The sequence below is a fragment of the Nymphaea colorata genome, unplaced genomic scaffold, assembly GCF_008831285.2.
Source record: "Nymphaea colorata isolate Beijing-Zhang1983 unplaced genomic scaffold, ASM883128v2 scaffold0274, whole genome shotgun sequence".
In the NCBI taxonomy this organism is placed as follows: domain Eukaryota; kingdom Viridiplantae; phylum Streptophyta; class Magnoliopsida; order Nymphaeales; family Nymphaeaceae; genus Nymphaea; species Nymphaea colorata.
The window spans coordinates 16,819-31,714 of NW_022204780.1; the positions used below are offsets into that span (position 1 = coordinate 16,819).

At 45.5% G+C, this 14,896-nt stretch overlaps 1 protein-coding gene and 1 non-coding gene across 2 annotated transcripts; both read right to left on the bottom strand.

The window, feature by feature from the left end:
• Nucleotides 1-385: 385 nt before the first annotated feature.
• Nucleotides 386-458, bottom strand: TRNAK-CUU (transfer RNA lysine (anticodon CUU)). The gene has a single exon. It is a non-coding gene; the product is annotated as a tRNA-Lys (tRNA).
• Nucleotides 459-8,211: 7,753 nt separating this feature from the next.
• Nucleotides 8,212-9,258, bottom strand: LOC116268422 (mannan endo-1,4-beta-mannosidase). Its single transcript, XM_031650071.1, has one exon. The coding sequence runs from the start codon at nt 9,256-9,258 to the stop codon at nt 8,212-8,214; it is 1,047 nt and encodes a 348-aa protein (XP_031505931.1).
• Between the last annotated feature and the right edge of the window lie 5,638 nt (nt 9,259-14,896).

Below are 14,896 nucleotides of genomic sequence, written 5' to 3' on the forward strand. Positions count from 1 at the left end.
TAGTGCGGAATGGCTTCGTAGTGCTTGGGTTTCCAGAAGGTAGCCTGACGAGATGTGCGGTTTAGCCATCCCTTCAGCACGAGCGACAAATGCATCAACTTAACTAAACAATATACACCCTGATTAAATTAAATCGTACGAGCAAAAAGAATAGAAAGGATTAGAGATTGTTTATATGTATGGAAGGAATGTTATTTTCGGGAGGATTGAAGAGATGATGAAAATAGCATGTTAATGTGGAATAGTGAATGTTTCCTTTATTGTCTTGCCGAGATTCCTCAATCGTTTGTATTTTGATTATCTTTATTATTAAACCTTTTATGTGATTGCCACCGTTATCTCATATTCCATTCCAAAAATTAACTTTATGCAAAATAATAAAAAACGCCCACCGTGGGGCTTGAACCCACGACCATTAAGTTAAGAGCCTAACGCTCTACCAACTGAGCTAGACGGGCTGCTTAATGGTCCCTCCCTCTCCCCATTTAATATCTTATTTCTGTGGAATCCCTTGAGGCATCACTGCTTCACTTTCTGCCCATGAGCGACATGAGCTCACGGCTTGGACTGTCTGAACCGGCCGGCAACTTCACCATCGAGTGCTGCATCGTCTTGTCCATCGTCATTGCTGAAGGGTCCCCGCGACGCTCCCACATCTTCTTCGATTCCGAAGGAAGCCGCTTCCACTTTCGCATGATTGCCGACATCTAGAGCCCTCCCTTCGCCATCATCTTCCTGAAGGTGACTCTTCCGGAGACCTTACGACCCATGGTGGTCTTCTTGGAGCTCTTGGCGACTCTTGCCTTCATTGCTTCCATTTTCTCCTTCTTCCATCTGAGGCCGATGATGACTGAGACCTTGGTGCTTGGCCAATTCGGATGTTCTTCTCTGATACGTTTATACTGGAAACGATAGAAGGAAACATAGTCGCGCATGCGTTCAGACCTGGCTCTGGGCTTGGCGATGGCCTTGGTCTTCCGCATGGGTGTGCCTGTGACATTTTGGGCGGGCATCTGTTCTGCTGGCATGTCGGAGAGGCTCCTGTCCTCGGCTTCCTCCGAGGGGGGCTTTTGGCCGGTGGTCTTGGCGTTGGACTTGTTCTTGATATCGAGGGGGACGCGATCTTGTCGCATTCTGCTTGGGGTGCCCATGGGTTCGTTCTGCCTTGGGATAGGGTCAGAGTTACTCGAGCATGAAGCGCTTCCTCTGCGCCATGGTCATGGATTCCCACTCCCTTATGATGATCTGGATCATTTCTGATTCTCTCACATTTCTGGAGGAGGCTTTAAGCTCCTGGTACCTGTTCCTGGAGAACTCACGGTAGGCCTTGCTCATCTACCTGTCATTTGGATTCATAGTCACTCTCTGCATCTTCAAATATTGATAATTGCGCACAAATTCAAGATCATCAAAATAGGCGAACTTTTTAACAAGGATTACCTTTGAATGCTCCGCAACTGCCCTTCCGAAGAAAATGAAGAAAAATGAAGGAAAGAGGAACTTTGAGGGATTTTGATAGCTGAGAGGGGGTGGAGACTTCCTAGGTTGTGCGATCGAGTGGTGAAAGAGACTGGAGAGGTGACATCGTGTTTATTTCTTTTTTGGTGGCGTGAAAAGGAGCGAAGTTTGTTGGCGGTCTGCGGGCAAATATAATTATATCTATGGGTATCGTTCGACTTAGTGATTTCTTCAAAAAAAAATATCCCCACCTCCTAAAGCCACGCTCTCCCTTCGATTTCGCACACAGAGCCATGGCGGTCGACGCCTCCAGCACCATCTACTCGTTCCTTGCCAAGACCATCAGTATCTGTTCGCCTAAATAGCCTTTACTCGCGGAGCAGTCAATATCCCCACGGATCCTCATGGCAACCAGACAGGCCACTTGATCGGCCTGCTCTACCGCGTGCTGCTGTGCAAGGAAGCCAAGATAGATACTGTTTGGGTATTTGATGGCAAGCCGCCCCAGCACAAGTTCGATGAACTTTACCGACGAAGGCAGATCAAGGAGGAAGCCATGTCCAAGACTTAGTCTGCCAGGGATTCTGGGGATATCGAGGAAGCAGTAAGGCAGAGTAAACGGACAATCCACATTTCCACGCAGGAACGCTAGGATGCCAAAACTTTGCTAGGACTAATGGGTTTGCCAGTGATCCAGGCGCCATCCTAAGGAGAGGCTCAATGCGCATGGCTAGCCAGGAACAAATACGTTGAAGGGGTGATTGGGGAGGACGTAGATACTTTGGTCTTCGGTTCGCCCTTCCTGGTGAGGAATTTCAACAGGGGAAGCGACGCGTTGGAGATGAACCTTTAGGAGATAGTGACTACTTTGGGCCTCACCTATTAGCAATTCATCGACTTTTGCATTCTTTGCGGATGCGACTATACATCTAAAATCCCCAAGATCGGCCCAGTCAATGGGCTATCCTTCATAAAAGCTCACAAAAACTTGTAAGGAGTGGTGTAGATGCTGACTAATAGTGACGCCAATCGGAAGAAATACCCTATTCCTGATGATTTCAACTACCTCATCGCCCGCAGACTCTTCTTCAAACCTACAGTTACTGAATTCACTGCCGAAGACTTAGCCAGGAAGCCATTCCAGGAGGAAAAACTAAGGGAATTTTTAATGGAGAAGAGCTTCGATGAGAAAAGAGTGGAAAATTGGATCAGCAAAGTGAAAGAGTTTGATAGTCAGGCAGGACACATCCTATGAGCCATACCATCAATGATAGCACGTTCTTTATTATGCTTCTATGAAGAGTAATATGTAATTCAATGATATAAGTGGATGCAGTGACTCATAAAACAATCTTCCTGGTGGCTAGAACTTTCTTCGTTTCTTCCTACTCTATCTTCTTCTTATCTGTCTTGCTTGTCAATCGTTTCTTCTCCTCATTTTCGTAATATTTCCACACCTACCGGAAGAGGAAGGCTTCTTTGCTCAGTACGGGTATGTCTCGCATCAGTCCATCCAAGGCCAGTGCCACTTTATAGGCTGAAGTCCATCTAAGCGACGAAAATTCTTTCTACTCATGTTGGCTGAACGATATCAAGAAAAAGAGGACGTCATGCAGGGCAGACTTGTTGCTAGTTTCCGGTTTTTCCGGCATTTCTTTGAATGGTATTTCTCTGAAGGGGCACACTTTAGAGCATTTTTGACAGGCGGAGCTTTCCTCAACTTTCATGTTGTATCTTAGCCGCTTGAAGATGGCAATTTGCGTTTTTTCTTCGGAGGCGGTCGTGGTGGGGCATGGCACTTTGAGCGCGTCTTTGAGTTGGCTGAGCGGCAATCTGGTCAGCTTTGAATAGGTGATATCGTATTTATACTTGTTGGCGATGCTCTTGGCGAGCAGGGCTGTACTGGCCGGGATCTATAGATGCTGGCGGAGGAGGTGCGTGAGGGCACGTTGGAGCAGGCCGCGCATGGTGAAATTAGGTATGGTATATAGTGGGCGGCGAGTGATGCCTATAATAATTTTGATGAAGCGAAGCCGAAGCCGGAAGGGGAGGAGCAGCCAGGTTCCCCTGTTCATCAGCAAGCTGTTGTAGATGGTGGAGGTACTCAACGTATGACTCAGAACAGCGATATCGATGAAATAATATCGTGGACGAGCACGGGGGACTCCTTTAACATAAAGAACATAAGTCGTTTCACGGAGTAGGTTCTTCCGCGTTATTTCAAGCACCGTAACTTCAGTTCCTTCATTCGTCAATTGAACATGTACGGATTCCGCAAGACGCGTCACCCCGACGGCTAGAACGTCTATATGCATGAGCACTTTCGAGCCGGCGCTCGGGCCCAACTCAGACACATTAATCGAAAAATGAGGGAGGATAGGGAGGATCGGATGGTTTTGCACCAGGGGACGGGCAGGGGGGACATCATGAGGGATCTTCAGGAACTGAAACTCAAACAGAAAAATCTAGAATAAATGTGTAGACATTTCTTCATTCAGAACCAGAAACTAACGTAAGAAAATCAAAATATCATCAGGAGAAGATAGCAGGAGAACCGTGAGAAGTAGAAACGCCTTGAATAACTCCTCCTTTCCTTCACACAACGCTCCCTAGCCCCCCAATAGCCCGCCCCCCTCAGCATTGCCGACTAACCGCACACCCATCTCGCCGTCAACGATGGCGGACACTGGTAGCGCGTCAAATCCCTCCTATAACGCATTTTCAGTTTCGAGCCGGCCCGGCACCAACCGAGCACCCACATCGAAAAAATCGAGGACGACGAGCACAGCTACATGTCGATCAACGATTTCATCAATGCCGACGAATACGAGTACGATAATGATATGAACCTGGAGGAATCGCGATGATCTTATCCTCCTTCCTTATGTCCATCCCCCCCTATTTATGCTTCCGCCCAACTTACACTCCTTCTCCACTTCAATTCGGGGCTTCGTTAATAAAATAATATGAACGCTTCCAACTACGAGGTCATTCGCCAGATCGGAGGCGGCCAGGAGGGCAGGATCTTCCTCGCCCAGCGGGACCGACGCCTCTACGCCCTCAAGGAACTCATATCGGCGCCCTCCGAAGGAGAAATTCAACTTCTCTCCAACATCAAACACCCTGCCATTATCGGCTTCCATGAAGCCATCCTCAAAGATAACGTTACGCTGGTACTGGAATACGCCAGTGAGGGTATTAAATCAACTATTAAGGAGATTTGGCCGGCTTTATTCGGCGCAACTACGCAGAAGAGCATGTCCCAGAAGCAGTGGTCCGGAGTTGGCTGCTGCAGCTCTGTCTGGCGCTACACCATCTGCACCACGACCTCAACATCATCCACAGGGATATCAAGCTGATCAACGTGCTGGTGACTGCAGAGGGGCAGCTGAAGTTATCGGACTTTGGACTTGCGAAAAAAGTGAAGGGAGAGGATGATTTCACAAAGTCAACAGTCGGCACGCCTTACTATCTCTCGCCCTAAACTCTCAATAGCAGCCGCTGCAGTACCAAAAGCGATATGTGGGCGCTCGGCTGCCTTCTCTACTAAATTTGCACGGGCGAAAAACCGTTCAAGGGAGCCGCGTTTGGAGAAATCATTAAGAACATACTCGAGAAACCCCACGGGGAACTGCCATAGTGCTATTCCAAGTGGCTCAGCGACCTCGTGCAGGCGCTGCTGGAGAAGAGCGCGGAGAAACGGCCAGGAGTGCAGGCATTCTCGAGCAGGAAGAGATGCAGAGAGAATTCGCCACTCTCAAAGCCACCCACCGGGACTACTAAAAGGTCGCTACCCTGCCTTCAGTCTCAAAACTGCCAAAAACCTATAACGGGAGTGTCTTTCCTCGAACCTCAAGCATTTCAGCGAATCGCTCAAGACCACTCGCCGGGATAAATCTTTCCGGCTTCCACCATAGGAGCCGCCGTGCGTGAGCCAGTAGAAGAAGGTGGAGCGCACTCGTTTCGCCCACAAATCCTTGCGGATGCTGCTCTAAAAGAAAGGTGATAAGAAGTGAGCAATAATAAAAATAAACGATCGTTGATCTTTATGCGTCTATCTTTGTGCTATTGGTCATATCCTCCACTAGTTTTTGTAGTCGAGCGTGAGGTGGCGGCTTCGGTAAGAGGGGATTTTCTCCAGCAAACTTATTTGGTACTCTCTGTATTTATCCAAAAAGCCATCCTATCCTCCGTATATTGCGTTTATGCGCTTCTACAGAGGCAGGTTGGTGTCTATTGTCGATGCCTTGCGCACAGGCAGTTGCTTTCCCTTTCCTTGGTTATTCTAGATATATCAAAACTTACAGGATCTTCGATGATTTCGGAATCCATGCGCTTGACTAGATTATCGAAACCGGTGAAGGTGCTGCCCTGAAGTTGGTTTTCGTTCTCCATGTCCTCCATGATCTGAAGAGCAGAGAGGGCTCCCAGACGAGTGCCGCTAATGGTCTTGTTGATGTTTGCGATTTCCATCTCATAGACGCCGTCTCTGATGCCAGACACTCCTCTTTGTGAGTTTGCCCGTCTTCTTGTTGTATCCTTTGCCTGTTGCTCATCGCGACTGGTCTGGTGGACTGGTCTGGTGCGGGAGAGTTGCTCGAGCCGCTTGGTGAGGCGGAAGCGGTTGTGGGTGTAGGAGTGGTCGCTTCTACGCTTGAATTGATGATCGAAATCGTAAGTTTACAGCAGTTTGACATTGCCTTTGATCTTGTAGAAATATGTGATGTATGGTTGCTCAGTGAGGGAGGAATTTGCGCCGTCCGATTGATGTTGAATGGTGGCAGAGGGTAGGAAGGTGCGTGAGATGCGTCCTCTCCGTTATATGCTGCTCCTCATTGCTTAAAATTATTATTTATTTGCCAGCTAATATTCTCATAAATCAAACACTGTGCGTCCCGTATTTCGCCTTAAAAGTTGATATTTGCTCCGCGGTAACTAGGTTAGCAAAGATCTACTTTCGGAGAAGAGGGGAATAGGCTCCTTTAGGCCTTTGGAATGGAGAAGAGAATCAAGCATGAAGCTCTTCAGGTCGTTCATTTGAGTGTATGCGGGAAGGTTTGGTTTGGACAGCCGAGCAGATAATTCATTTTGGCGGCGAGAGCAGGGACGAAGGGCTCCAAAAGCAAGGAATAGACTCTTAGCATCCTCACCATGAAGGCCAGAATCAGCTATTTCCTAAATATGATAAAATCTACCTTGGATTCCTCCAAAACTAAGTTTTGCTTATGTATTGATTGAGGCAATCCGATAGCTCAGTGATCAAAGTGGCTCCCTGCATCAATTGTGCCTTTTCCATAGCTAACAGATACTGTTTGTATTTGGATGAGAATTATTCGAGTAGACTCAGTTAGTCAGGGCCTAAATCCTTTTCAGAAAGAGGCAAGATTTTGGCTCCAAATGATTTAAAAGAGTATTTTAGAACTCTTTGCACGAGGTTTCCAATATTATTGAGAAGCTATTTATTGCATTTCTGTGCAAAATCACTCCAAGAAAACTCACTATCAAGCTCTAAGGACGCACCCTCAATAAATAATATCTCCAGCAATCAACCGGAATGCCTGTTTATTTGCACTGATCTCCAAAGACACCGATATTGTGACTCTTGGAGAACTTTCCTCCCTCATATTTAAGGTATTATGTGACTGAAAGGTGGGTGGGCTTGATCCATTTTTGCCCAGTTGCCATCAGACTGGCTGGATTGATGATGCTGTGGAAGAGGATGTTGTCTTTGCCCATAAATTGCCTCAGTTCCACTTGGTTGCTCTCCTACGGAAGCCACCATTGTTTATATCCTTCCTTTAGGTGGTCAGCAGTGATAGATATGTAGCCGATGGGCGCCTAGAACCACACGTAAAACACTTTTTTCTCGTATCCTGGGTGAGGAACAGGCACCCCCACTTGAGATCCCTGGTGATGCATCTGTCCTAGGGCGGAGAAACCAGCCATCCTTTGGTGACTCCCTTCGCATTGTTAGTCCATGAGTCAAACGCACCGTTTTCGATTAGCCACTTCTTGAGTCGCTTGCTCTCCTGACCCAATTTTAGGTAAAATGCTTAGTTTCACGAGGCGAAGGGTATTAGAGCATACGGAGCATTGAAGATCATTCAATTCTTAAGTGAGACTGTTGAATATAGTGGAACAAGATTCGCATTGGTCTCCTCGTGTTGCCGATCCGCACTTCTTGCAGGTTCCATGCACGAACCGATCGGCGAGGAAAAGATCACAGTGCGAGCAATAGAGTTGGTTTGATATTTTTTCAGTGACTGCATCATTGCGAGCAGGTGCTTAAAGATATCCTGAGTTATGTGGGTATGGGCATCGCAACTGGTCCTTCCGAAGTGGTCGAAAGAAATATCGAACCACTAGTAAATGCTCTTGTGGATTGCGTGATATTTATCGCATATGGCTCGAGGTGTGGTCCCTTCCTTCAAGGCCTTCACCTCAGTGGCAGTCCCATACTCATCAGTTCCGCAGATGAATAGCACATTGTACCCCATCATCCTGCAGAAACGAGCATAGACATCGGCGGACAGACAGCGCCTATTATGTTGCCCAGGTGGGGAGTGTTGTTGACATATGGCAGTGCGGAGGTGATGAGGATGTTTCTCCTGCCATTGGAGGGAAGCTAGCGATTGGGAAGGTGCTGGATTCTTTGGGAATTGAGTTCGGCTTGCAGTTGGGGGTTAACTTATGGCTTGGCTTTGGGGGTGGACTTCTTTGAAAAGAAGCGAGCATACTTTAGAATCAATTTCATTACATATAATTATATGAGGTTAAAAGGCTAAGATCACCTGCTGGCTTCCTCCTCCCTGCTGAGGCCTCCGTGGGGGTTTCTAGAAGGTGGGTGAGTGTCTTGACGACGGGATTGGCGTAGATGGCCTTGATGTGGTCGACGCTGTTCTGGGAGAAGACCAAATCGCTCCAGGACATGAAGAGTCCCCACTTGACGCCCTGTCTGAGGCAGTTCTCCATTTCAGGAATGGGGCCGTTTTCAGTCATGGCTATCATCTTTTGGCCCTGCACGATCTTGTTCAACTGGTTGTACATGTTCTGTAAGCAATCGTAATTGTAACTGCCAGGGTAACTGTCATAGCCAAGCAAATCTACTCTGAGGTTTCCTGGATACCAATCTGCTTCAGGAGTGCTCCAAACCCATATCAAGTTGTTGATATTGTGGTAGCCGGTGATGCGATCGAACATGATACGGTACAGTGAGAGGGCAGAAGCGCTTCCTTTGGCACCCCACCAGAACCATTTTCCTCCAGCTTCATGTAAGGGTCTCCAAAGGACGGGAATCTTACTGGCTTGAAGCTTCTTGAGCTGGACTGCAATCGCATCAATGTCCCTCATGGTGGCATTGTACTCTGCAGTATTTGCCACCACAGCTTTCGAGACATCAAAATCGGTATAGTTTGTATAGAAAGTGCTGGTCCTGAGCTGGCCTCCGAAGGGCGAAAACCAATGCCAGAAAAATGTAACAATTCCTTGTCCTTTTGTAGTTGTGTGATACCAGTTGATAGCCGAATCCACGGTGCCATCATCGGCTGGCTGCCAGTTGTACCAAGGATTGTGGGGAGAATAGTTCTGCATGTCAAAGCCTCTGACCATTGGGACTTCATGGATCTGGTTCACGAAATCATCATAGTGGAAAGTGGTCTGGCCTGACAGGACAAACTTACCGTAATTGTCAATCAGCGTCTGGTAGAGGCGCTGAGCCTCGGGAGAAGCATTGGGATTGACCAGTTTATCAAAGGCGAGACTTGCAGTAAGGCACAAGGCAAGCACTAGGAGATATTTCATTAATAAAATATATGGCCGTAGAGGGGTTTTATGATTTGGTTTGAGATGATGAGGATCATGGCTGGATTTGCAGGTTGGAGAACAGCTTCACTCTTTAGAGCATCTCAGATTCGACTGGCTTGGGTCCTGCAGGCAAATCCTTTGTAAGCTCGTTGTAATCCTGTCTACTTTTTTCGTAATTGTTCTCCTTTTCCATGTCCTCAATATTTCTCTCGATGTTCCTGTGCTTTTTTTCATAGTTTTTCATGTGTTCCTCCTTGGCTTTGATTCTTCTTTCACGTTCTTCTCTTCTCTTCTCGAGCTGTTCAGGAGTATACTCGTGCTTTTCTCTCCTCTCATGTCTTTATCTCTTCTCATGTTTTTCGTTTCTCTTGACTTCAATATCGTTGGAGGAGGCTTCTTCTCTCTTATGGTGAGGTTTTTATCCATGTTCCCTTCTCTCTTATGTTCCTTTCCTTTTTCTATTTCTTTTCAACTGGTTTCTCTTCCTCTGTCTTCACGGGCTCGGCCTGGGCTTCAGGAGCCTTTCTTGTGGCAATTCAACTGCCATGAGAGGGACAAACACTTGCGGGAAGGCATTGATAGTGACTGGTACAACTTCAGCTGGAGTTTCCTTGGGTCCTTCAGCGGGTGGAGAAGGAACGGGAGGAGCTGGAGGCTAGGATTGACGGCTTCAGTGATCGTATGGATTCCTTCATTGATCTTTTCCTAAATAGGTGATTCTTACGCCTGCGATCTGGATCTATTCCTTGGCGAAATTCTCAACTTTTTGCTCAATACCGACAACACCGTCTTTGATGGCATTGCCAATGTGGAGAAATCAGGTGGGCTAAACTGTGTGAGGCTAGGGCCACTAACGCTATGATGATAATGGGTTTCATCGTGTGTATATAATGATTATTATGCTGGACGCTACGATAAGCTATTTAAAGGGAATTTGATTTTGCATGTAGGAAAGTGAAAGCCTTAATAAAATAGACTTTAGAGTGTGTCGTTTTGCGAATTATATAAAATTAATATTAAAATAATGGAGTGCATCGATAACATCGAACGTTAAGTGTCCCAACTCACCGCAACACCCAAGAAGAACGCCTATTGTCCTCCCAAGCACAGCCACAGACGCGAGAACAAATACAAAAGCTCAGCAACGACAGTCTCGAAGGCATCAAACAGAAACTTTTCGACTTCACTCCCGCCCCAACATCAACGCAAATAGCTTCCAAAACAGTCAATAAAGCTGTTGCCCGTCAGCTACGCTGAATCAATGATATTCTCAAGAGTTTGCTTTCATACTTTGCATTCAGCCATCTCATGAACTTGGCTAGCATGACCCCGCCAGGCTAGCCTGAGAATATAGATGCTGATATTAGTGTAAATGAATCCGAACTGAATCAATCGTCTTCGATGCACTCCCGCTTGCAGACTTGCGTATTGATTTCAGGGACATATTCCTAAGAGGGGGCCTTAAATATTTAATTCCAGCCAAGGAAGTACTTCAGTCTTTGGATCCAGGTCGGCATCTTCACTTCATCTTTCCTTTGTTCGAGGACTCAATCATCTCATACTTACATATGATGTCGTGTTTTGACCGTTTGATTATCATTTCCTGGTCGAAACCGAAATCTTCGGTTGTTTGGCCATCAAAGCTCACATGGCAGAGCTTCTAGAGTACTTGTGAGCTAAATAAGAAAAAAATACTCTAATTTTGATTGTACAGTCGGATGGGAAGCAGATCGGTCTAAAAGAGAGACTGTTCGGCGCGATTGGAACCACAAGGATGCCATTAACTCCGTTTTGAAGGATAGGCCTCCTGCTGAGAGAGAATATGCGGTAGATCCTGTTGAAGTTGATATCAGGATACCATCTCCAGCGGTGGAGGTAAGGAACTAATCATTGACCCATATTTCTAGCGTGATTCTTTAATGCGCTTTTCTGGAGATGTAGACTTAATTGATGCAGACCTTGGTCACGGGTGCGATGCCTTACTGTTTATAGTTCCACTTTTTCGACTAAAGTCTCATCAGTTTAGAGGTCTAAAACGGCATAGGGATATGCCCTCTGTGGTGGTCCGCCACCTTCTCCACCACTTCTTCGATATCACTGACCAAGAATCTGCACATGAAACCCAAGGATCCCCTTTGGAAAGAGATGAGAGGCGGGGCCTGGTCGAGGAAATCTTTCACTGCGTAGAGGATAGTTCCATCGCCGCCGATGGTCACGATATAGTCTATTGCGCTGTGATGTTGTTTGGAAATGAATTCATGGGATTTGTATTCTGGGTGGCGTTTGATCATCTTATCTGTGGTCCTTGCGTCGGTCAGGTAGAACTATGCTGGTCCCTTCGATGCGAAGGATGCGGCTGCTATTTCGATGAGCGTGAAAACTTCGTCTTCCTCGATGATCCTGCCCACCATTAGAACAGAGATCACCTTGTCGTCCTTTTTCATGATCAGAAATTAATTTGTTTATATATGTTGTCACAAGTTATCATAAATTGGGATAATAACCAACCAACAATCCATGCATCATCTTCAGGCCTGAGATATATCCCTATGTCCTGGCTTGATAAGATGCATGTTGGGTAAAGGTTAGTCAATGGTGAATGATGATCAATATATATGACAAATTTAATAATAAAAGATGGAGGAAGAACCAAGAATAAAAATCAATTTAATGATATCTTCCACTAACACTCCCGAACAGTCGAGGAAGAAGATAATTCATACAATAATATGACCGAAGAACAGCCTTCCCTGCAGGAACAGTTCATCAGTATCGACCTCTAAGAAGTTAAGGACAACTCTAATAGTCCAACCAGTTTTGCCAAACTCAACAGAACAGTGCAATCAAATATATCAGCTGAGACGCAAATTTTAAACCTAACCAAGCTCATCAAGTCTAAGGAGGCAACCATAAAAAAAATTGAACACCCTGATCCCACAAAATAACAGCAAAACTGTTCCAGCAAAAGTCCTCATATGCTCAAGGAGTCTGAAGAAGTAGAAAAGCACACACTTTGCCTGCAAGGAACCGCCAGTAAAGCAATAGAAAGAGAAATCAAATGAAGCAAAAGCTATGAAGACATCCAGAAGCGACCTTTCCAAGTCTGACGTCCATTAGCGATTGTACAATATGAGCAAATCACAGCATTTGAGGATGATCTACATGCCGAACCAACAGGATAAGAAGTAGAACAAATCGCATCGCAAAAGTAGCTCCAGTCTAGCCTCCAGCAAATATCTCAAAAACTACGTTCCCTTCTAAAAGAGAATTGAGGAATACTTGAGTAAGGACCATTTAACTGCCAGCCAAGCTATCTTAAGGACGGAAATGGACTTCCAGCCTAAGCTAATCCCCAGCAAGTACAAGGATCGTGTGTCTTCACGATACATGCAGGGACAGTTGAGAGACGCCAAAGCAGCCGATTTTGCAGATTTCATGAATCTTCAGTATCCTCCTCTTGCGTCTCTGCCACCAGCAAATCCGCTCTCATGACGCAGCGCATCGAGGACCACTTCCTGCGTAAGATGAAGCTGGTCTTCGTAAAATCCCCCCACCAGGTCATATAAGTGGATTAGAGTGTGATTGGCCTGCTTACCTAAGTAGAGTTTGGTATCCTCCAGCCGTTCATCATGCAGCTGGAGGAGAGCCAGATCAAAGGAGAGGATTTCTAGTCGAATTTTCATGCTTTTTATGCGGTACGTGACATAATAGATAGAGTCTTGGCGCGAGCGAAAAGATGCAGCTTCGAAATCACGAGTTAAAAAATAAGAGTAAATACCGATAATTGAAAAAAGAGATAAAGCAGCAAAAATCTCCGAAAAAGGAGTTGTTTAAGGTGGTTGAAAGGCCCTACGCCAAGCATTCCTAAAAACTGCTATCAAAAAAATAGCCGGGAGGCAAGTCTAATTATCACATAATGATTCAAAATTTTATCTGAAATTTTCGTTATTTTAACTCGAAATACCCTATCATTTAAGCACAAGGCCGCTTGCTAAGTTATATATTAAATCATTGTGTTTTCGATAATGGAAAAGCGAAAAAAAGATAAAGCGGACCACGAGTCTAAATTCTTCAAGAAAAAATCAAAAGCACAGCTGGTAGTTTGTCGTTCCCCCGAGAGGTACGCACACCTGGGGAAATAAGTTCTAGAATAGACCAAGGAAAGCTTCACTGCAAAACCAGCCATCCGTAAAAGTGCTACCTCCTGCAAAAAGACGAAAGAAAACCTCGATAAGACCGCCTCCCTTACCAGCTTTCACGCCAAGAATGGCTACTCCAATACTCGATACCTCACAGAAACCCTGCCCACCAAGCAGTCCAAGGAACGCCAGAAGAAACTAGTCAAGAGCAGCCTCATCAGTCCGTAAAGGACGACTTTCCAGGATGTCTTCGCCAGGGAGGGCAAGGACCGCCTCTCACTTAACGATACCAAAAAGCAAAAAAACCCATAGAGCAATACCAAGAAGGGTTCCTCTACTCTCTGCGAGGAGATTTCAATGAAGGAGCTGACCGGTGCTCGCAGGGACATCCAAAACGCCATAAAACGTACCTGCATGAAGGATTCAATCAGTAAAAAGGAATTTCTGAAGATAACCAACGAATATTAGAAGCTGATCACCCGTATCGTATTTTCGGAAATGGTGGACCACGGTAACAAGCCTGAGTACGTGGCGACTGAAGACGAGGAGGAGGAGTCTTTGACTTTCCGGGTGGAGAAGGAGGCGGGTCGGGAGGTCTGTCCCGGTCTTCAGCTCCAGAACATAAAGAAGATGAAGATTGACGACTACCAGGACGAGTTCATGGCTCACTATGACGAGTTGAGTGAATCTTGGAAGCGTGATATTGCAGCACAGCGTAGATTTTGAATATTTTTCTCAATAATTACTAAACAAGAATCAGTAAATGAGATTACATGACTGGTGGGAGTTTTTATCATGGGATTGATCTCCATAGCATTGGCTTGCTGTTTGTGAGTGCTAATTCATTTAATAATAATATTAGATGGGATGGAAGGTAATTTTTTGGTGATGTTGTAGTTTTAAATAACTATTAAAAAAATGCATATATCAAAGCCGGAGAGAAGATAACCGGAGTGGTTCTGAAACTAAAAAAAACCAATTGTATGTCTGCCCTTTATAACTGTCGTCTTTATTTACTTTCCTTATTATAAATTCTTAATCAGTGAAATGAGGCTGAATCTCATCGTCATACTTTTGGCCATATGCATCGCATCATCTCGCAGGATAGACAGGAAGAATGAAAAAACGATCAATGCTCTAATAGATGGGAGGATATTCGATGAGGAATAAACTTTTAAACTTATTTAAGAAGCAGCATTGGCCTTAAACTCCAAAGGACCAGCTTAATTCTACTTTATTGACCAAAAGGTCCTTTAGAAGATGGTCAAGCGACATCCCGAATACAAATCCCATTAATTTAAGCATGAAATCCACCAGAACATTGTTGATTATTAATACCTATTGGAGGTGACGGTACGATCCTTTAGGGAATTAAATATTTCAGAAGTCAAATACCGCCCATCCTCTCTTTTAAGGCTGGCACATTGGCTTTATGTGCAGGTTCAAAAAGGATGACATCAAAAACGTAGTGTAAAAGTTGGCTGACTATCACGAGG